Raw genomic sequence first — 23,617 nt, forward strand, 5'->3', positions numbered from 1 at the left:
AAATCTGCAAAGCAAACTGGTTGGTCAGTAACTGACTCTTTCAGAAACAATGAAACGAACCTGAGTGTCCTCACAGGATGTGTGACTTAGAAGCAGGTTTCCAAGACACCCTTCTTTCACTTGCGCAAGATTTCACTCAACTGTCCACTGTCCCAGTTGTCTTATGCAAAATGATCCAATGCAGTTTCTGGGGTTCCTTAGACAGAAAATCTTTCACCAATTGGCATAATGGTAATAAATCAAACGTCACTGCATTATTGTATTACAAAGATTGAATTAAAATGGATGCAAATACGTCAGATTGTGTCAGCATTCTTGTAGTGCTTTGAAAGAATATCTTCTAAATTGCCTTAAGATTTTTTGTTATGTACTGAAGCAATGTAGATAAACTGAACTGAATAATTGAAGCCGTTCTGTTTGCGATGTCTGACCAGCTCTAATACTTATCTACAGAAATGAATCACATCCTGTAGCTTCATTCAAACTTAGACACTTTGAAACTGTAAATGAACTAAAATTATGTCCATGGCATCAGAGCTGGGAACACAACTTGGCCTTTTTGACATAAATCTGTTTAATGAAGTGCTGCATAAAAGCAAAGCATTAAAAAGACAGTTATGAGCAATAATATCAAACACAGTCTCTACAACACCCATCCTTAAAATCAGCTATTTAAACAGATTCAAATGGCATCTTGGACCAGTAGTCAAATATTGGAGACGACCAGGGGCACCAGACACTGTGTCAACTCTTGGCTCAGGAAGTTCGGGAGGAAGGAGAGAGAGGGGAAGGTTGTCAGCTCTGTCACAAAAACACAAGTCTTAAAATGTTCAAAACTTTACAAAACATCAAATTTCCTCCTGTAATATTGTCATGCAATATACATGTTGACACAACTGAGACAGTTTTTTTTCAAGAGTTCTCATGTCCAGTCTGGCAGTGTTCGGGTCACACAGAGGGATTCACCTCTGGGCTGACAAGGTGGCACAGCTTTTCTAGCCCTCCTGCCTTACATCACGGCCATGTGGGAACCAGCTTCTGTGACTAATAAAAAAAAAACCCAAAAACATCTCAAGTTTCAGTTGAAACAGCCTACATAGGTGTTACATCACATTTCACTAAATAAACAAGCAAAGAAAGCATATAAGTGAATCAATTCTTGTGACTTATTTGTTCAACTATTGTACACATAAAGCCACAGCATATTATATGTATAGATATACAGTGTTCTGACACTGAACAAACCTGACAGCCTGGTAATGAAATGCTACAAACTGCAACGCGCAGGACGGGTCTAGCATTTCTACTTCTACCACATTTTCAACACACAGGCTATTGATATAATGTGCTCAATGCACACATTTTTATGAAATAAAGAGGCAAAAATGAGAAAGTCTTACAAAGCAATGCAAAAAAGTATAAAACAATAAATACAAAATATTGTAAACTAAACATTTATCCTTGTCATATCATGTGCAGGTAGCCTTTTTGTGTTATATTACACCTACCACACTACACATTAATAATCTTCATTGTGGCCTTTGTATTGAAAATAAAATAAATAAAAGGAGTGGTGATACAGGGCAACTAAGGAAAAGGTGCAAAAATTAAATTTTATTCAGTAACTCAGTTAATTAAATCAAAAAAAAGTTGAACTTATTTAAGATTTAACAGCCAGCAAGGCCCATAAATCCACAGCGGGATGTATGCAGACATATTAATCTGAACCCATCAGCTTCCCCACTGTCTTTAAAACTTCAAACATTAGCTGCAGACAACAGCACTGAAAAGTAGCACTTGGCACTGAAAGAAATAAACAAAAAAGAAAATCACTTATGTTTAAGTTCACACGTCTTCAGCAAAAGAGACCTTTTCATTTATTCCCCATAAATTTCAGCCTCCTCTACTTTCCCTTGCCGTCTCTTTTCGGAGAGAAGGGTGGAGAAGATGAGTGGGGCAGTCTTTCACTCAGGCCAGAGTGTCTGGCAGTGTTTAAGTGGCACACCAGGACTTGTTTCAGTCTGCCAAGGCGAATCCATTGTGGAGGCAGGTGGGCCAACACACATCCTCGCTCAGGACACAGACTTGTGTGTCCTAGCCTTTGTCTCCTTGCAGCCTGGCAACGGAGCCAGCGGCTATGAAGTCAGTGGGTGCAGAGCATTGCTATGGGAACCAGCATAGTGGGCTAGGCTGTGGCTGCACTTGGATCAGTTTGGAGACTTTTCTGCATACCGTTAAATGCTGGAGTCGCCTGCAGAGTTCACTCTCTTAAATATTCTCCCCAACACTGGCCAACGATCTTATCTGCAGTTTTTCTTCCACTCTCTATTGAAAAATAGATACATATTTATTGTAATAAAAATCAAAACGCAATTATGGGATTAGGCTTTACAGAAACTGGGAGAGGTTCGTGGTGCTCTCTCGCCCTTCAGTTTGCCCTCGCGCAATTGTGCTGAAATGGTACATCCATCCGTGTCAGCACATCCACACACACACGCACGCACACGCACACACACACAGTCGTCAACATAAAAACAAACAGCCGCCGGAGTAGAAATCTTAAAACTCATTGACTATAATTCAACACGGCATGGATCAACGGTAAGGTCTGAAGGTGGAGTCCACAAAGGCTCCCTGGCATTGTGTCAGCTGAGTCCGCAATGTGCGTGAGGCAGAAAAAAGGGCGGGAGTCGGACACTCCCTTGCTTAGTCAACCGAGCCGGGATGCAAGCTGAGTGCCGGGGGTCCAGACAAGTGGGAGAGTAGCTGAGGTGAGGCTCCTTAATCCACAGCAGGGGGGCGCCATTCTTGCCCTCCTGGCTCTTGTTGTTGTTACGACCTTTGTAGCGCACGACCAGCAACGCAATGAGAAGGATGCCAAAGATGGGAAAAGGGTAGAAGAAGAGGAAATAGAAGAGAGACTCGTTGGAGCACACCACTGACTTTATGGTGGAAACTGGGGGGAAAGAACAAACAATTCAAAATGGTTAGCATATAAAAAGTGTCACAATGAAGCATTTTCTAAACTTGCAGTAAAGTTGAAAACTTAATTTTCTTCAGTTTGTCTTTTGTCGTCCTGCTCTCCTTTTCATGCCCCCATGTCATTTTGTGTGTTCATACTTCCTTTTTGTACCCAAAAAATAACTTTTTACCTGAAATCCATGCAGCTTGTTTGTCTTTGTTCTTACGTGTGCATTTATTTTGGTATTAGTACCTGATCTTAGCCAACTGACTATAAAATGACAGATTAAACCAAATCAACCCTAAGCGACATCCTACCGTTAATATTTTTTTTGTCTAATTTGAATTAACAGCATGTCCTTACAGTAAATCCTCTGTTTCTGAAGACAATATGAGGCATCCAATTGACATTTCGAAGGAGCAAAATGTCGTGTGTCAGATTTCCATATTATATCTAGAAAAGTCAAGTATGACAGAGCAAATCTACTTCATAGGTACAAAATGGAGGAGTGAGAGAGCTAGTGCACACTCTGAATGAGAGGTTTGAAAAGTTGGCATCACTGTGGGTTGAAATAATGATTAAAATAAAACATTTTAGAAAAATCATATCAATGTCCTAAATGTTACAGAGGTTTGATTGACTCAGACCTGCTTGTGGATCACATGTGTTTCACCTTTTTGTTGGTTAGAAGCCAATAAATTGGTGAGAATAATTTTTGGCCTCTCAGAATCTGCCTGTATATGTTCAGGAGAACAGAGACTCTCACCACAAGTCTTTTCTACAGGGTTGACAACAATGACAACAGCCGAAACTCAAAAGAGTAAAATGAACAGTTGGGTGTGGTGTGGTGGCGCAGGGGTTGAGCACATATAGAGGCCTTAGTTCATGACGTGGCTGTCAGAGGTTTGATTCCCGGCCTGGTGACTTTTGCCACATGTTTTCCCCTCATTCTCATTGCCCAAGTAACTATGAACCAGCGCTAATAAAACCTTTGTCTTTCTTTTTTCAATGAACAGCTGAAAGTCTTACTCTCTCGCAGCCTGAATGAGCCAGCAAGATGTTTCTATTATGTCCTGTGAGTAGCTTTTACATCCCTGTACTTAACATAACATCGTCTTTCTTGATTCATATTTAAGCATATCCCATTCATGGGTAATATCTATGGGTCTTCTTCAGTATCAGCTTCCCTGTCTGAGTGTTGTTACTATAACCTGATGGGTATGGTGCATTGCCTGAATGGAAAATAACAAGATTTTTGAGCTTCCAATCATCCAAACATTGGTCCAGTTGATCAAGTTGGAAAAAAAATAGACTTTCAACCCATGAAAGTATCAGCTATGTAAAAGATTCAACTGGTGGATAAAATGAATATTTATGTGCTTTATGGTATTTGGATAGAGCTAATTTGTTTTCTCTCTGACTGGTATTTGTTCCTAGATTGTTTTTAAATCAAATCTGAGGTAATTAGGAGATTTGCCCTCAATGTTAACTCTGCTTTTGATTCGCTGTTCAGAGGAATAACACAGATTGTCTAATTAACTACATTGTTTGAACTACTTGTTTATAAATGTTCCCTCACCCCTATCCCTGAATTAATTACCTACATTTTTTCCTTTGATTGGTGTCACAGACACACGCTGAGGCTCTGAGGATTTTGTTACAAAGGACTCACCTTGCTGCAGTACATTGACAATGGTGACACCAGAGTTATTGGTGGCGAGGCGATACCATTCATTGCGAGGGTTGAGAAGCCACTCCTCCACATGGCAATAGTAACGACCAGCGTCACCTGGCCGGGCTCCGTGAATGGTCAGGCTATACTGGTCAGAAGTAGTCCTCTCAAACTGAAAGCGGGAATTGGGCCCATTGTCGTCAGGGGGGCTGCAGTTTCCATTCCCAAAGATGGCGTCATGGCCGATGGAAAACACACAGTCCCGCTTATCGTCATCTTCCCCTGGCTGGTCCTCGATGTCCTCGTCATCAGAGCGATCCACGTACCAGAACACAGAAAAGCGCGAGTCGGGAGACGACTGGCTGAAAATATTGCAGCCCAGTCGAATTGAGCTGGACTCCTCCACTGTCATGTTATTCTCAAGCTCATCAACACGTAGTTGAGGCTCTGCAGAAATTCCCCAAGAGAAAAGGAATAAAGGAAGACAATTTATGTTAATAAATGCACAGATAGTTCAGAGAAGGTGATTTACGTGTACTAATTCACAACTATTGGGATAATTATGCAATGTTGTCAATTTGGCATTTTCAAAAGTGTTGTTAAAAGTGGACCCCATTAAATTAAGCTAAGTTATTACAGTTATGAAACCCAAAAGGGAAAACTTCATATTATTTAGTGCAGTTACAAAGTTATTGATGAGCAGATATTTGAGCTAATCAAAACCAAAAGTATTAATTTCCACTCTTTCTCTACGCTCTGGGAACTTGAATTTCATATTAAATTTAACATTTACTTTCATCAGAAAAGTGAATTTTTGACCACTGAGCAACAGTACAGCCTGTTTTCGACTTAGCCCAGGAAAGAGGCTTCTGATGTCATCATCCGGTTCAGGTGAGCATTGATACATGGAGCAACAGCTGTAGCTCATATCCTGGATATGTTTGTGTAGAGGCTCTTGAAACACTAACGCCACACCTTGGTAATCCCCCCAAAACCTGTGCACCTTTTTTTTTTTTTTTACAACACATTTTCCTTTTCCTCAGCTTTCTATTAATTACCTTTGGCACAGCAGTCTGTGAAGAGACAACTTCTTCAGCACTGACCTTTTGTGGCATAACATTTTGTGAAGGGGGTCGATAACTGTCTGCTAGACACCTGTCAAGTCAGTATTCTCCATCATTATTGCGGTTGTCGTAATCATATTATAAAGGACTTTTATTTATAAGTAAAGTTCTAATTTTCTGCAAAACTACATTTTGGGATTTTACTAGCTGTAAACTGTAATCATCAAAATGAACAGAATCAAACTTCATGAACTCAATTGTGTAATTAATCTATCTAATAAAGAAATTTAATCTTTTGAACTGAATTACTCAAATAAATTAACTTTTCAATTGTTTTCTGATTTACTGATGTGGATGTATATAAATAGAAAAACTAAAAATTTTTAATATTTACTTACAAAATGATACAATAATTGCAGCCCTAAAATGAACCGATTTAAACATGTTAACATCATAAAATAGTAATTTCTGCATGTGTTACAGGAAATGGAGAAACAAAAGACAAAATTAAATCAGACTCACTATCCCGCCTGCAGCCAGCACCAGTCTTTCCGCTTCCCAGCAGGTTTGGATCCAACCTCAAGGCTAGTTTGTCTGTCTGCATGGATGTGCTACAGCCCTTCAGGCGTGGTTCTATGACCCACTTCCCCAGCAATTTAGAAAAAAATGGGGCAATAAAAACTTGGCTTATAATGGCTTTTTCTCACACAATGTTTGGAACTGACTTCTTGTTAAACCAAAATGAGGTGCAGAAAGACAGCAGGGGTGGAAAAACTGCTAATTCCTGCAGCTTCAGAGGATGTTGTAACAATAAATTAAAACCCACCTCTGCCTTCAAAAGTAGTCTTGTGTTACTGCATGGCTGCCATCCTGTTTTTACTTTTTCTTCTCAAAATAATATGCTTAGCTTGAGCAACGTGAATGAATGAGTCCATATGCAGAATTGTATAGACTGCTTCCCATACCTCCAGATTTCATTTATATGAGTACTGCTGCAAAAAAAAAAAAAAAAAAAAAAAAAAAAATCTTCTAAGACTAGTGTCTGCTTACAGAGCATTTTATCAAATAAGCATTTTCTTTGCAGGCTACTGAGCTGCTGTTTTGATCCTCCTATTTTAGTTATTTCCTTATCAGCGGTTTCTCATTTTGACTTCTAAATAGAAAATGTGATAGAACGAAAGGTTTAGGGATTGTTTTTGACAACATCAGTCTTCTGTTCAAATTCATTGTAATCCAATTAAACCAAGTACAAATTCTATTAAATGGCTGTAGTTTCTTCAGGAACAGTGCATTCATGACCCATTACTTTTTACTTGATATAGGAGTAACAAGTAAAAGGTAATATTTAGTATAACACAAGGAGTATGCTTCTTCTAAAGTACCAGTCATTAATTGGTTGTTTTTTAAAATTAACACTAAAATAAAACACATTTGAGTTTATCAAATGATTCACAATTCCACTTAACTACAGAAAGCTAATTTATAGTACATCCTATTTCAGAAGATATTTGAAATTCTTTGCCCACCACCAAAGGGCATCCACATTACAGGTAGCTGTCTAGAAGACAGCTACTCTATGATAAATTCAGGAACAATGGGCCAAAAAGAGATATAACTTCTCTCAGAGATTAAGAGATACAAGCTGATGAGGTGGGATGTCACGGTGTGGGTGGAAGTAGATACATAAATCACTATTTTTCAGTACTGGACAAGTGGATTAGCTTGTCCATCAGTGACTGGGAGTTTTCCCACTAAATGTGCTAGAAACGTTTATCAGGAAATAAGATCTCTCTGTCATTACACAATACTCTTATTGGTAGCGAACAAAATCTGTAAGCTAAAATGTTTTCAAGTCAAACTTGGACACTTTTTCTTTATACAGAAAACAAGTTCCAGCATTTACCACTAACACTGTCAGCTTGGCCTCTGTGTGCACATGTCAGTTTATCCTGATTAGTGAGGAAATTTACACAGGTTACATATAGATTTGATTTGACAACAGTTCCTGAGATGCTGTTTCCACGAGTGGTGATGAGCAAAAGACCCTTCATCTTTCTGCTGTAGGAAGCCGCCAACTGCAAAGCTGTGAAAAGTTCTCTCGGTTTTTTTTTTTTTTTTCTTTCTGATGCCTGGCAAGTGACAAATTCAGCTCTGTTCTAACACTTAAGGAGATGATTGAGATTCAGTTCATTTCAACGTTTCTGTCCAAGGCTGTTTACTGTACAAGCGACGTAATCATGTTGAGACAAAGCCATTTGTATATGGTGAGATGAATCAAGCCAACACCGCACTGAAGGAGTGTCAGGCTAAAATGTGCCGTTATTTCTAGCATAAATGTTATGCTTTGTAGTTAATAAAAACATGAGCTTCATTCAAGAGACCAGAGAGAATGATCAGATTTCATTGGGTAAAACTATAGAGGAGCAGAAACATGGGTTTGCATTCCAACTTTCAAAGAAGTTGGGGAGCAAGTAAGTGTTCCTTTTGCATCACTGTTGCACCTTTCACCTGATGCAGGCAGAAAACAAGTTTTCCCAGGAAAAGAACAGAAAATCAGAAGAATGAAGTCACAGCTGAATGCACATCTCTTAAGACTGCAGAGACATATGTTTTTAAATTACTCAAGATGCAATTTAAAAATTTTATGTATTTATTTATTGAAAAGAAACATACACCTCATTATTTTTTCAGGGTTGCTGCAATCAAAATTTGACAAAGACCTAGCTGCATACTCAAAACCAAAACATCAAAAAATATGAATGAAATCAACTTTTCAGAACAAGAGCAAATGAAATTGAAGGAAATAAGCTACCAAAGTCCAGAATGCAAATGATAGGAGATGACAAATATGTTATATGTGAATATGTAAACTGATAGATGTTCTAGATTTATAATACTAAAAAATTTATTGATTAATAGATGAATGACAACTAATTCATCATCTGACTGTGAACTCAATTTAGAGCGCTTAGGTTTAGCGACAATTAGGAATAAATTGTGAACATGAATCATTTGATTTTATTGGTCTTAACCAAAATTCTTAAAAAAGGGTATCATGACACAACATTTTTGATACTTTACTATATTAAATCCCTGTATCCTGTCATATGTAACCTGTGTCTTTGTTAATTCTATGTCTGCTATTTGTTGGCCTGGAACAAACATGATGGCGAGCCAGCAAGGCGTCAAACCTTGAATCTTCTGATCCTCAGAAATATTATCATGGCAACACTGATCCAGCTCTCTGGATTAAAGTGTCAGCTGCTGCTTCATTCATTCATTGAAATGACCTTGAACAAGGGGAGCACGTTTAGCCTCACCTGGTTGTTTGACAAGAACCCTGGTGTAGCCTGAGGTATCCCGGGAGAGTCGATACCAAGCTCCATCTGGGTCACTCAGCCACTCCTCCACCAAGCAGTAATATGTCCCAGAATCACTGCTCTCTGCCCTGTTCAGAGTCAGTGCATAGAGGCGAGGTGAGAGCCTCTCTGCCTGGACCCGCCGCCTCAGTCTCTCCTCGTCTGCGTAGGCGCCGTATTCAAAGGCCCCTGTACGTTCGATCCTCAGCAGGAGTTCATCGGTTTCTGACCCCGCTGCCCGTCTTATGTACCACAACACAGCATGTTGGGAGTCCTGGCTGGTCTGGGAGGTGATCGAGCAGTTGATCCTGACCCTGCTGTCCTCCTGGTACACCAGAGACTGATTGTTCTTTTGCACCTTTAGCCTACTTTCTGCAAGGAAACAGAAAAAGCAGGGTTGGGGGGTGGAGAAGCAAAATCCAACAGTCAACTCTCTGGTTATAAAGAATATGATCAGTGGTGACAGGTACATATCGAAATTTCTGTTTTGTGACAAATTACTTAAAATGTGGTTTATTCCTGGTGGCAGGAGGGCAGAAAATGACTGGCGATGCGTGGGTGAGTTCAAAAGTTGACAAAGATAAAGACAGACAGGAAGAAGAGGTGAAGTGAAAAAAGAGGGAAATGCCAAACAAGTCAAAGTCAGGGGGATGGGAAGAATGTCGAAAATGCAGACCAGAGAAAGAGACAAGGGCGGTAGATTGTAAGGAAGGATATTATTAGGAAGGAAACAAGACAAAAGCAGGGCAGGAGGTCCTGTCAGTCTGCCTGAAAGAAAATGAAGAAGTAATGCATCTATAAAGTCAAGCAGGAGAGAGAGAGCAGTACAAGAGGAGAGGGAGACGACAGAGAGGTGTGACCAAAATGCCAGGAGGAAGCTGCATTTTTTCTGAGTGCTGTGACAGGATTGGTTACACTGACATCGGTTGCGGGATAGGATTAGCTGCAGGTACATCAGGTGTGACCGCCATGAGAGTCCCACTGTCAAACGCTCAGGGGGGGAGAGGATTAGTTGAAAGCATGCAGAACACACAGAAGTGCACAAACACTTACATTCGCAGAGGTACACGCATTCACACATACATCTACACACACACTTGACACAAGACATAGCAAAAGAAGTAAAAGAAAATTAAGAGAAATTTGAAACAATGTCCAGCTTATGATTCTAAGGCAAACATTATTTTCTCCAGCTTTGTTCATTTTGTGACAGAAATTAAAAAGGTTCTTGAGGAGACATTGGAAAATAACCCAAAACATTTATTTTAGTTAAATATTTACATTGAACCCTGAAAATCTGATGATGGTAATGAAGCCACATATAAAATTAAAACATGAAACTTATTTTCAGTAGTAAATTGAATAATTGTAACACAAATGTAAACTACCATGAGAATTTAATTAAATGGTTAAAGATTAACATTTTTTTTTACTCTTTACTTTGTGTGAAGCGAATAGAAATAATAATAAAAAAATGCTAATATGATCACCTTGAACTGATAGAGAATAACTTCAATACTGCTATCAGAAAGCTTTGTAATTTAGTACTTTTGTCCAAACAGACAGCTGAGGAAAAAGTTATCTGCTGTCAGAAAAAAAACTTCTAGATTTCACACAGACACAAAACAGACGCAGAGAAAAGGACACCTATCTTTAGATCTGAAATATTATTTCTGCTACAGCCACTGAAACAGCCCTGAAATAGAACATTATTTGCATAAGTGGGAATGGGTAAATATCTTACATTCTTCAGAATGTAATACTGCTCGATATTTTTCTTTGAAATTGTGCGTTTCAATGCGTACATAAATTGTTAACGCATGGATTCGAGGTTTAAAGGTCAAATAAATTAATTGACATTATTTATTAGGACTAATGTAAGCAGTGGATAAATATCAAATGGAAGGAAGATAATAAATTTAATAATAAATTAAATTTTCTTTTCTACAAATGAAAGAAGAAGTGTGGCATGTGTTTGTGTTCTTTTCCACCAAATCAACACTTTATAGAACCACCTTGTCCTGCAGGTTTTTATGGTATATCCATACCAGCTGTTCAGATCTAAAAACTGAGTTTCTGCTCTTTCTCTTCAAAAAAACAAAAAACCCCAAAAACAATTCAACTCCATGAAAATAGGCAGACAGCACTGGTGAATAACAATCTCCAGGTCTTGACAACAATTCAGAGTTTCTGTCGGGACCTTTATAAGATCATACCAACACATCAGTATACTTTAATCTAAATTGTAGCTCTGGCTGTATGTTTTTGGTTGTCCTGATGGAAGGTAAACCTCCATCCCAGCCTAAACTCTTTTGCCACAGCTAACATATTTTCTTCCGGTACTGCCCTGGTTCTCTCTGTCTATTATTTTCCTGAACTCTGAGCAGCTTCTCTGTCCCTGCTGAACAAAAGCTCCCACAGTGTGACACTGCTAATCTTGTTCAAATATAGTGTTGAAGGCTATGTTCACTGTTAGCATTCCACCAAACAACATTTTGCAGGAACAGATTCCAGACTATGTGCGGTGTTTCAGATGTTTTCCACTTGTTCAATGACTAACTGTGGCCTACAGTCCTCTTTCAGTAATGGTTTTACCTTGATCCTCTTCCATAAAGGCTGAATTTATGGAAGAGGATATATGTGATAAATGTCTCTGGAGAGGCAGCCAAGAGTCTCATGATACCACTGGAGATAATACAATCTCTTTCAATTTCAGATGATGGACTGAACAAAGTGCTCAAAGATGATCAGATCTATAGGCAATGTTTAAAAAACTAAAATGATGTTCACGTTAAACTTTTCTACGACCATAAAACTCAACTTTCAGTTGTGTTTTATGGTCTTTATGCAGTTGCTTGTTTCTTAATGTTCACCCAACAAACCTTTGAGGCCTTCACAAAACAGCTGTATTTATAGTATAATTAAATTTTACACTGCTATGTTGTATATAATTATGTAACTTCTGATCAACTTGTGATGAAGGTCTGCAATGGGGATCAAGTTTAAGGGAGCTAAATAGGAAACTACTCTGAAAGCTCTGTATCAACGTTCCTTCACTTCACAGTCATGAAGGTCTATTTAAAGTCTATTGGTCTATTTAAAGTCCCAGTGACAAATGTGAAAAAGTTCAAAAGGTCTGAATACTTTTGAAAGTCACTACAAATGTATTGCTTGTTCGCTACCTAATAGTTTCTCAGCTCCTTCTGCTGTAGTCCATGCAGGGTTTCAGCCATAACAGGCCGGCTGATCGACTGCCTGCGGTCACAGCCATCTGCTGAGAAAGCTTCATCTTTATCCACAGATTGGTGAGCGTGGTCGACTGACTCCTGTTTGTAGTGCTTCATATATACATATATGCACAGTGATAAATATTGGATGATTTTGGGTGCATTTAAAAGACACATGGTTACGAGGCATTGCCAGACCACCCTGTTGTGCAGCAGTATTTCAAGCTAGCATCTCAAATTACTCATCATCACCATTGCTTCTCTACCCACCAGATTCAAGAAGCTGAAAACATCTCCATCTGGAAAATGAAGCACCCAATGGAATCCTGGCAACCATTTTCCTGTTTTTTTTTTTTCAGGAGATTTACCTCTGAACCTCCTGAAGTGAAAGCATGCAGAATGGGATTGGCACGAGACAAAGCAACGCTCTGCCGTTCCCATTTGAAGTTTGAATCCACAGCCAGGAGAAAAACTGGGGGCTGAATGCCTGTTGCCGTGCACGAGTGTTTAAAAGAAATTCCCTTTCTAATCTAAAATAAGCAAATTACTTAAGCCCTATTAGGTGGCATCATGAGCTATTAAAAGTTATTATTACCAAGGACTCACTCAAGCACAGACTGATGGGACAAATAGAATGGAGAAACAATGAGCCAATGAGCCGGAGGAGACATAAAAGGAGAAGGAATGCTTTCCGTTTTATGCTCCAAAAAGACTTCAGAGTCTCGGGTCCCTGCTGAATCCCACTGCTGTGAAAGCAGCTTCACAGAACAGCCTGTCAAATCGGGTGACATGTGTCCTTCTCCACAGAGAATGAAGTTTTCCCTATCAACTACAGTAAAGCCCCTTCCAAAAATGCAATTGTTGACAGCATCAGCAATAACTCAATCTGAAGCGAGTATAAATCCAAGTAAAAACTAGTTCATTATAATTCAGATGCTCCTCATGTATGTTCAATAAAGAGCAAAATTACCTCTGTTTTTGAAGGTCATCTCGACAATTGATATCTTTTCTCTGGTTCATAGCTGTGCTTCTGTAGCATGAAGTCCCCATCCACAAAGTTACATGAATCCAACATCAACACTGCTTGCTTTCACACCTAAAAGGCAGTTCCTGTGTAAGTCAAGCTTAATTAGACATATAAGTTGTTTGAAATGTACAAGCTTTGACTGCCATTCAAGAAACCATTTTTGTTTCAACTTTATCTTCGAGAATAATGGTTCAGAGCCTCCAGTATTCTTCACCTACTGTTTCCACCTACTCACAGAGCAACTGTGAGTCTTAGATCAGCATTGTGAAGTAAGTTGGACGAACTCACAGATTTCTTCCTCCAGCAATAGAGAGGGAAGGCACAATTACCCAAGGTTATGATTCATGTGACTTATATATATATATATATATATATATATATATATATATATATATATATATATATATATAAATATAAATATATATATATATATATATATATATATATATATATCTTTTTATATTACACAAAGCTGTTCACAAGTATGTTTTGAACAAGTCTCAAGTCTCTAATGAATGAAATCAGATTCACAACCGAGGATAAAAATGGGCTAAATAATAACATTGCATTCCAGTGGGTTAAATTTTAAATCATAGTGTTTTGTACATATCACATGAATATTTAACAATTATCTTTGTTTTCAGATATTTTTTCAACATGTAAAGAAGCTGTTTTGCATGTAAACAGACTTAAATATTCGTTTCCTGGCAGATATTAGTTTGTTTGTGTAAAGCTTGCAATTCCACCCAATTCCTTTTTTTCTACCAAAGATTGTAGCACAACACAAGCAAGAAACAAATCTTCTGCAGGTTTCAGCAGAAAATTAAGGCTCTACAAGATTATCACCATTTATGCTTTAAAGTGCATGTGTTTAACATCCATCTCATTATGTTTGTATTAAAATAAAAGAGTTTTTGTCAAAGACCATGATGCATTTACAGAAGTTTGTAGTTTTGATGCATTTAATCAATAGTGATCTTAACAGTTTATATGTATTATGAAGATGCTGGTTATCTGTTACCCTCTAATGAAGCTAAAGTTAGCCTCTGGGAATTTTCCATCTGTGCTAAGCTAAAGGGCTATTTCACAGTTTTTAATGAGCCTGATGTGCCTTTGATCATGTTTCATTAAAAATTTAAAATAATAACACTAGACTGGTCAGACCTGAACCAGATAAAGATACTGAACAGAGATGATTTAAATCCCAAATATTTATGAAACCTTTGTAACCTTTGAATTAGACAAGCATAAAAACAACAATATATGGATTAGTCAAACCTGGACTAAGTTACCCAACACTGATTATAGATTCTTTAAAACAAACTGTGATTTTTGAATCTCTCTCTCTTTTTTATTTATTTTTTTTTACAAGAATCCAATTTTAGCAAATGATTTTGTACTTCCATCCTGTGAGCTGGATGTGTCATTACACCTTTACCTAATTCATAAACTTAAAATACATTAGCTTCCTTTGATGGATTAAGAGATGATTTAAGATGCAGAGCATGCTATTATCCAGCAACATTCCAGTTGCTTTTTTAAACTTGGTCCACAAACTTCCCAAACCCAATCAGTAAAGCCTCTAATTGCTCTCTGAAACTCGTTCTCACCCTGTTTTTATGTGCGCCTAATTGGTCTAGTGTAATGGCCGCAGAAAACAGCATGGTTGGAAACAAAGCTGTCCGTATTCCTCTTGCAGAGGAAAGAGCCAACGCAGATGTAAGCAATCATCTGCATTTGTTTGTCTGTGTGAAAGATTGCTTCAAAAGTAGCTGGTGAAATTCCACACAACTGCTCTGGAAGGTGGGGCATCAACTGCAGCACAAAACCAGATAGTTTCTTTGAAACTGAGAGACACGGTGTTCCCTGAATGCCTCTGTAAAAGCTTTTTTTTAATTTTTTTATCAGAGGACATGCACAAAGTCTATAAATAACAATCCTGTCCGACTGTACCCAAACCTCAGGCTTATTGTTTATGAAGCCCAGTTGATGAAAACAAGTCGGAGTCCTGGGGATGAAGAGGTGTTCTACTGTGCCACTTCAGAGCACACCAGTCACATCTTTTACTCTCTCACTCACACTTGTAAAAAAATTTTAGGTTAACTTCAAAGGAGCAGTAAAACTTCCTGGCTGAGTGTTCAGAGAAGGATGTGGCCCGAAATGGTAAATCAAAGGCTGTGCTATCCTTTACTGTTTCCCAGGGAAGAGAAAAAAACGTGATTCATTTTATGTTTCTGTTCTGTGATGCTGCTCTCGTTGAAGTCTTTTAATACAAGACAGGCTGTGGGTCTCACTTAAGCCTATCATCTTTTGCCCCCATCATAGTCTGTCATTCTTGTCTAATCAGCCCTGCATAAATATTCAGCAGACTAACCTGTGGGTTCATGACTATTAACGAGGCCTAAATGAAGCACGAACATCAGACATGTGGTTCAGGACTTCTAGTTTAATATGTACTGAAACACCACGGAGCTGAAATTCATCCACCGGGCAACAAATCTATTTTCATGTTTCCAATTTAAAAGATAAAATGACATGAACAACAAAGACGTGAATTAAAGAAAAAAAAGACAAGTTTTTCTAAAGAGGCAAAATTAAACAAAAAGGTATCGGTGTACATTGTTAAGAAGAACTGATATTGACATAGAGAGATGTGTGCAAAAGAAATGGAAAAAAAGTGTCTGAAAAACAGAAATGAGATGTAAAAGACAAAGTCAGAACGACGTCTTGTCTGCTGCACCTTTAGGGACTTATAGTCTGGGTAGAAGAATTTAGCACTGCCCTCGTTTATCCAGCAATGGGACAAGACCGAAGGTTTAAGTTGTACCCTGATCCTCCAAGAGGAGAGCTTACATAGTCTTGGCACTACCCGCTGCAACTTCACACAATACATAAAAAAGACACAATGACCTTACTGAACTTCTGAAGCAGGAGGAGTAAAGAGCAGGGCAGGCCGAATGAACGTCGGAAGTAACGAAAGACAGAGTTTCCTCTGAATGAAAAGTGGCTTCCTTTCGAGAGCTTGAAGTGTAATTTCTATGCTAATGACTGTGATGTATCTATGATCCCATTGTGTCAGAAGGATATTACCAAGACTCATCGTTGGCTGAGTTAAATATGGATATCAATAGGCCTGTTCACTAAAAGGCCCCTTTTTGAGGCACCTCTGGTCATTCACAGACCACCAATCAAGCTGCTCATGTCCCGTTTCGATGCTCGTTTAGACAAAGAATCAAAGGAGATGCATTCCATGAAAAGTATTGTCAAAGATCTTCTTCATGTCATTCTGTTTTTAAAGAAGTAATTCTGGATCGATTCCGTGCTGCAATCTTTAAGTGACTGACTATATTTAATACTTCAAGCACATCTTTTTACCATTTGTGAAATAATTCACCTGATCTTCTTCATCTGCCATAACGCCTGGTTGCTCACACTGAACCTGGTTGTGTATAAAGTTTCTTTGTGTTAAAATGAGGTGGTTCATCTCCAGGGCCACCTGCTGCACTGTTGATAAGGATGAGTCATTGCTGAAATGACTTCCAATCAGCCTTTTTACTCATGGGTATAACATGATCTCTGAATTTGATGCTATTGTAGTATAATTTTAATTTATAAGACTTTATGTAATTGGATCTTAATCCTGTACAAAGCTTTGTTGAAAATACATGTAAAAGAAACTGTCATCTGTCTTTGCAAGTTATAAATCCACTTGAGAAATAAAATGTAAGAAGTAATCCTTATGAAGACTGATGTCTGAGTCAAAGTAAAACGCTGTTAAATGTAATCAAATTGAATGAAAAATGCTTTTTTCTTGTGTGTAGTCTCAAATCTGAACAAATAGGAGTAAGATATCCCACACACACTGAAAGTCCAGACTCAGGAAGCGACCAAGAGGCTAATAGTGTCATGGGAATAACTATGGAGGTGCTCTGATCAGGTGGGAACATCTGTCAGACAATTAGTGGTGCATTCAACAAATCTGACCTTTATGCAAGAGTGGCAAGATAAGAGACATAGCTAAAAAGCAACAAGAAGTCATGTTTCCAGTTTACCAAAAGCTACGTCAAGGTTACAACAAGCATACAGGAGATGATACTCTGGTCAGATATTACCAAAATGTGACTCTTTTTGTGGTGGGAATCCAACACTGAGATGAACAACAAATCCTTCCTACCATGATACAGATGTGGTGGCAGATGAGGGGATGCTGTTCTTCAGCAGGATTAGAGAAGCTGGTCAGGGTTGGTGTTAAAAAAAAGGATACCCTAAAAGAGATGAATTACATTACTGCCAAATGGGGTGGAGCACAAATGCACTTTAATTTTTTTTTCTGCTTGTCTAACTGTTAGGATAAAGCTGGACAGCAGATGGAGAAGGAGTGGGCAAGAGGGAATTTTGTAGGGAAACTCTGGGAGACTCATGACCTAAAGTATGAGCATGAAGGGGGAGCATATTAGAGACACATTAGACTGAGCTTGTCTGCATGACTTTGTGTGTTTTGGAAGGTCTGCCAATAAGCATAAAACATAAAATACTCATCAATCACATAGAACAGTGGTTCTTCTGTCACTACAGGCTGCAGAATGACAAGCACTGTGTGTGAGTATATGTGTGCTCAGGAAGACGCTTTGCTTGCTCCAACCATTAGCCACTGATTTACATGGGGAGCAACTGTACTGTATCTGGCTCTGAGTTACGACTTCAATTACAGCAGCAGCAGGACTCAAAAACGTGCACACGCGCACACTTAGGTGCTTAGGAGAGATAGAGGGGCACAGGGAATCTCATTGTGTTGGCAGATTGGGCTGAACAAGGAAATGAAGCCCAGATTGGATTAACTTTGACAGAAAAATGTGCCTGTGTGAGGGTCATAACAGAGAAATGTGAGGGGGGGGGTGGGGTTTGGAGACAGGGAAGACACGACCAGGAAGGAACCTGACCTTGAATGCCTGAAACAGACGTAATTAATCAAAAGCCTTTTATGAAATTATTTTCTGTTTCAGTGCACCTCCCCTCCAAGCCTCTATTTATCACACGCCATGACCTTCTGTGCTCCTGTGTGCATGCAAAAGACTGACAGGTCTCTGAGTACATTCTGATTATTTGAATATGCAAAGTATAAACTGTAGGCAGAACAGTCAAGTGGTGTGTGCACTCGGGTGAACTTAGAGGAATGATAAAGAAAAACAAGCAACATCCGTCTGCAACCAAAAAAGAGAAAAGATTTTCCACTCTGCCACGAACAATAACACCGGGGAAAAAAAAAGCTGTCTGACTGCAATACACTTATTATTCACGCAATAATGAAAGCTATTTGAGGAAAATGTAAATATAATAGAGAGAATGTTGCAGGGGAGGAGGTGGAGGAAAGTAGGGAATTATAAAATATTGAAAAATCACAGGAGTGAGAAAGAGGCTGGGGGCGTGAGGAGGGGAACATGCAGCTGAGTGGGAGTGAAGGGGAAGAAAGACATTAGGGAGCCTACAGAGGAAGTGAGGACAAAATATGGAAAAAGCACGGAGTGGTAGCGAGCAAAGATGGAATAGATGAGGCCGTAATGAAGATCGACAGCTCCAATTCATGCTCTGATGAGCGGGAATCTCCAATTATTGCTTTGATGTAAACACCATCAATAAATGCTAAGTGGTAGCTACATCAGCGGCATGAAAGTAGAGCACATCCAGACGATATTATAGGAAGATACATTTTATTAACAGGGAAAAAGCATATGAGAATCTGGGAAAAGATGGTGGGAGGATTATGTGACTAACTCAAAGCAGGAGTCACTCAAAGGAGAAGTAAAAAGAAGGCATCGTGATGTTTGACTGCATGAGGTAAGGTCGTCGGCAGAATGGAGGTGCAAGAGAAGAGATAACAAAAAAAAAAAAAAAAAAAAAAACTCAAAGTGGGACACCTCCCCCCCAGTTATAACCATCATCTTTCTAACTCAGCCAATAACCAGACTGTCTTAATATCTCGCTCCCCCTGCCAGACTCACATGCACTGACACGCATTTGCACACACTCAAATGAAGATGAAAGAAAAAAAAACCCTCATTGATCTCCCCAAATCATCATTAATCCAAAAGGTGCTTCTATTAGAGAAGATTCTGCATAATTAGTTTTGGGCATTTATTATTTTTTATTTTTTGTCTCTTGGTGTTCATGTGCATCTTGCTGTGTGTTTGCGTGTGTGTGTGTGCGTGTGTGTGTGCCTGTGTAGTATGGGGTTATGAGTAGATTATATTAGATTGTGTACCAGAGAAGGGGACTTCCCTGGTGATCTGCCATGCTGAACATGTGTTTGCCATTATTGCATTTCAGAAAAAGACAAAGAGAAAACTCAATCAGCTGAAATCTAATCATTCCTGCACTGTATGTGAAGCTGCATATTGCGTTTCTGTGCATTTCTGGGTATCCTTTGGAGTGCTGGCTAATATTTAATCATCTTCCATCATGCTGGATAATTACACTTCTGCTTTAGGAGGTGATCCCACCGTGCGTTTACACATTCTTGCAGGAAGATGAGGCTTGTACTCCGGTGTGTAATAGTTTTCTACAGCTAGCCTTTGGTGGATAATTCAAATGTTCAATTGCTGCAGTAGGTTAACTTTACAATAACTGCAAAATTATTATTCAGTGCCTAGCAAATGTATTTATATCCTTTCAACGTTTTGCTATATGTTTCAATTGAAACTGGGAATTTATGCAACAGACAAAAAGTGGTGCATCATTTTAAAGTGAAAGTACAAAGATACATGATTTGGCTCACATTTGTATGCAGCAATTCTAAGTGAATACATTTTTGCAACATAACACAAGTTCAGTAAGTTCAGGGTGTAGGGTGGCTGGCCATTGCCTGTCTGTGACATTTTGCTCGATTCAAATCTCACTTACAGCAAAGTCTGGACTTTCTCCCATTTACTTGGGTTCCCTCCAGTAGGAACGTCCACCTGACCAATTAGTGATCAGAAGGAGAAGTTGTGAACAACGACATTGATTTTCTGCACCGTTTTAGTCTCTGCTGCCACTTAGAAATGGCAACAGAGGAAGTGAATGAAGTGGATCAGACAAATATTGAGTTAACATTACCAGCAATCTTTATGAGAATATGGTTGTATAGATAGCAGACAATCTCTGGTAAGCTTCACAGCTCACATACTGGTGATTTCTGAAGGCAATTGTTGGCACTGGTTTTTATTTAGGTGGCAGCTTTAGCCAGTTTGGTGCCCTCGACATTATTATGGCTTCACCAGTCTCCACCCACCAGAAATGTTAAAGGACACGAGAATATAATCAAATTTACAAGCCAGATTTGCCACATGTATAGACATTTTTAACATGCATATATAAATGAACACATGTACATGTTCCTTCCACAAACTTTATAACCATACCTCATACAGTCTTAGTCAATCACAGAAATCCCAGTAAAGTATACTGATATTTGTGGTTGTTTGGTGAGAAAATGTTCAAAAAAGTTCAAGGGGTATGAAAACTTTTGGAAAGTATTGCAAATGCAGACACAGCGGTGAGCTCTTTTTTTATGACCCTCGGGACTTGGACACAGGCAGCGTGCTGCTAATCCAATCTGGAACAGGAGGAAGCTCTGGGAGGCACAGTTTGAAGAAAATATTACGCTGACCAGCTGACTTCTTCTGTGTGAGTTTGGTCCGGCTTTTATCTACATCCAGCACGTCTCTCCTGCTAATTTAAGAAGTGCAGATCTTTGGATCAGGGTTTCGGTTTTTAATGCTTGTTTTCTCCCTTTTCTTTTGAAGTTCCATAATAATTTAATGAGGATGGTCATTATGCGATTTGAGTCTGTATAATATTAGGTGTATGCAACTTTCTCTTGAATGTTGGGTGGTGGTCTACAGTATGTGTAGAACCAGCATAAAGCTGAGAGAAGCAGTTTGATTCTGGGTGTCAGGGGTCAAAGATGTATATGTACAGCAAGCACATTGCTCTCTGAGGCACATCCACAGAGCCACTTGCCTTTGTACAATAAACTGAACATGCACAGTAATATGTATTTGGATTAACAAATTGCATTACCATTTTTAAACTCCCTTTATTAGTATCTGGTTGCTTTCCCCTAATTATGTTCTCGTTCTTTTATTCCACAATTCTGAGAACAAGACAATAATTTAATGGCTTCGTTGAGCCAATACTGAGTTACCTTTCACAAAAAAGTGCAGATAAAATGGGATACGCATGAGGCAAAGTGATTGATAGAGCGCCAACCATATTGATGTAAATATGGTTGTACTAGAATTGTGATCCAGTACTAAAAAAATTAAGTAAATATTTCCTTTTATTTAAGAAAGCTTCAGTGGAGAATACTTTCCACACTAGGAAAAAAAAAGTTTTATATTATCATCTGTGCAGCCAATATTTTTGCTAACAAGAAATAACTTTTGAAATTGATTTTATTCATTTTACATCGCACATTTTCTCTAAGCCATCCAAAGTCGTAGTTCTTTCTTATTCAACTTGTAACTTCACTTCATCTCACAGGTTTCTGATAAGATTTAAATCTTTGGACTGTAATGGAAATGGAAGAGTTTTAAATCCAGTGAAAAAATTCTGAATGGATTTTTCCAATTTAAAATTTGCCTGTAAAGTTCACCCTATTTTTTTAAAGTCTTCTGGTATTTCTAAACATATAAGGACCCCAAGTACTCACACAAGGTTTCCAATGGCTTTAGAAATGGAAACAGAGCAACAGTATGACAAATCGACTGGAATGTTTGGTGCTGAAATACTCAATCTAACTCTTATCTAAGCAATGCAAATGACTCCAGTTTGTCCAAGTAAAGTTCAGAAAGCTCTGCATGTTTAAATTCTTGATGGAAGGACAGAAAGGGCTTTTTTTTTTCTACAATCCTTTCAAAACATCAAGCATTTTGAAAGAGTCTAATGCTTGCCTTTGTTACCTCAGGATGCCACACTTTGCTGTAGTTTTCTAACAATAAGCTTTGTAGATGTAGCTTTTAACATCAAAATCGCTATCAGTGGTGACAAGTCTCATAGTGGTCTATTGTTAAAAAGACTAGCACTATATGTCATGCCATGTTTATTCCCCAGGGAAATGCCAAACACGCAGACAAACATCACAAAGTAGATAACTTCAGAAAGGACTTGGATACAGTTATTTTACAGAGATCATTATTGGTGCCAATGATTAATTTGTATGTGAATAATTACATCCAAAATAAGGTTGAATTTTTCTTGAAATTTTGCTGCAGTGACCAAAGAAGGATTTGTTTTAAAGTTTCTTGAACATCTTTACCCCAGATAATAAATAATTGCATTTTGGCACTTGTACTTCCTACATTTTGAGAAATGAATCATTGATATAATCGAAGGCTGAACAACAGAGGAGGACGGCACGGCCAGAACTGAACACGGCCTTGGTAAGTGTCAAGATAAAAGAATTACTCACTCACTCCCTGCTTGGTGAAAAAGTGGCCTTACACACAGAATGATTGCGCTGTTACGGTAAATGATTGGATTTCTCCTGGTAACTGATCACATCACCACAGAAACCGATGGCATTACCAAGGTAACAGATCACTTTGTCAAGGAGACAGACTGCTGGTAAAGAGGAAGGACGAAAGTCTGCCTGTGTGAGGAAACGTGTGTTTTCTTTAGATTTTTCTGCTTAAGATTAAACAAAATAAGCTGTGTTGAGTCAAGCAATGTAAATGAACATTAAGGATGATTGGTCCTGAAGAGCTCAGAGGAGGAAGTCTACTTTGGGTCAATGGCTTAGGTCAGCTGTTCATGAGTTGTACTGTAGCTGTGGCTCTGCGGGAGTCTATTTGCATCTGTTTGTATTTGTGTGTAAGAACGTACATTGATGGAAAAAGTGTGAAGTTACTTGTCTGCAGGTTTTTATGTCAGGCATTGTTTACTTTAAATGTTAGAAATAAGTAGAGTTCATCATATTCAGGCTATCTGCAAAAAATATTCTCCCCTTTGTTATGACAGACAATTAATTAGATAAACCAGTGAAGCTTCAATTAAGTTTTCTGGGAAAAATGCTAAAACAAGAACAACTATCTGGTTGATCCCTTCCCCAGTGATCAAGGCTAATTGATCACCATGGTCTGCCTCAGAATGCTAAACATAATCTTATACATACTCACTTAAATGATGAAACCCCACTCCAAGATAGTGCAACCATGCTGTTTTCAGTGTGGTATGCATTGTTGGTTTTGTGCCATAGATTTTTCTAATCAGGCCAAAAAGGTTTCATTTGACCAGCACATGTTTGCTGTGTCCCCTACATCGCACGTGA

The 23,617-nt window shown here is 38.6% G+C and overlaps 1 protein-coding gene across 1 annotated transcript in view; it reads right to left on the reverse strand.

Annotated features, from left to right (window-relative positions):
• Positions 1-555: 555 nt before the first annotated feature.
• The window catches only part of LOC129361437 (immunoglobulin superfamily member 3-like), a 104,446-nt gene continuing 81,384 nt past the window's right edge, over positions 556-23,617 (reverse strand). The window contains 4 exon segments of the mRNA XM_055032279.1: positions 556-2,747; positions 2,750-2,956; positions 4,635-5,081; positions 9,019-9,429. Of these exon segments, the coding sequence (XP_054888254.1) occupies positions 2,707-2,747; positions 2,750-2,956; positions 4,635-5,081; positions 9,019-9,429 (1,106 nt within the window). The 3' untranslated portion in view covers positions 556-2,706.

This window comes from Poeciliopsis prolifica, unplaced genomic scaffold, assembly GCF_027474105.1.
Source record: "Poeciliopsis prolifica strain line A6 unplaced genomic scaffold, Auburn_PproV2 SCAFFOLD007, whole genome shotgun sequence".
Classification (NCBI taxonomy): domain Eukaryota; kingdom Metazoa; phylum Chordata; class Actinopteri; order Cyprinodontiformes; family Poeciliidae; genus Poeciliopsis; species Poeciliopsis prolifica.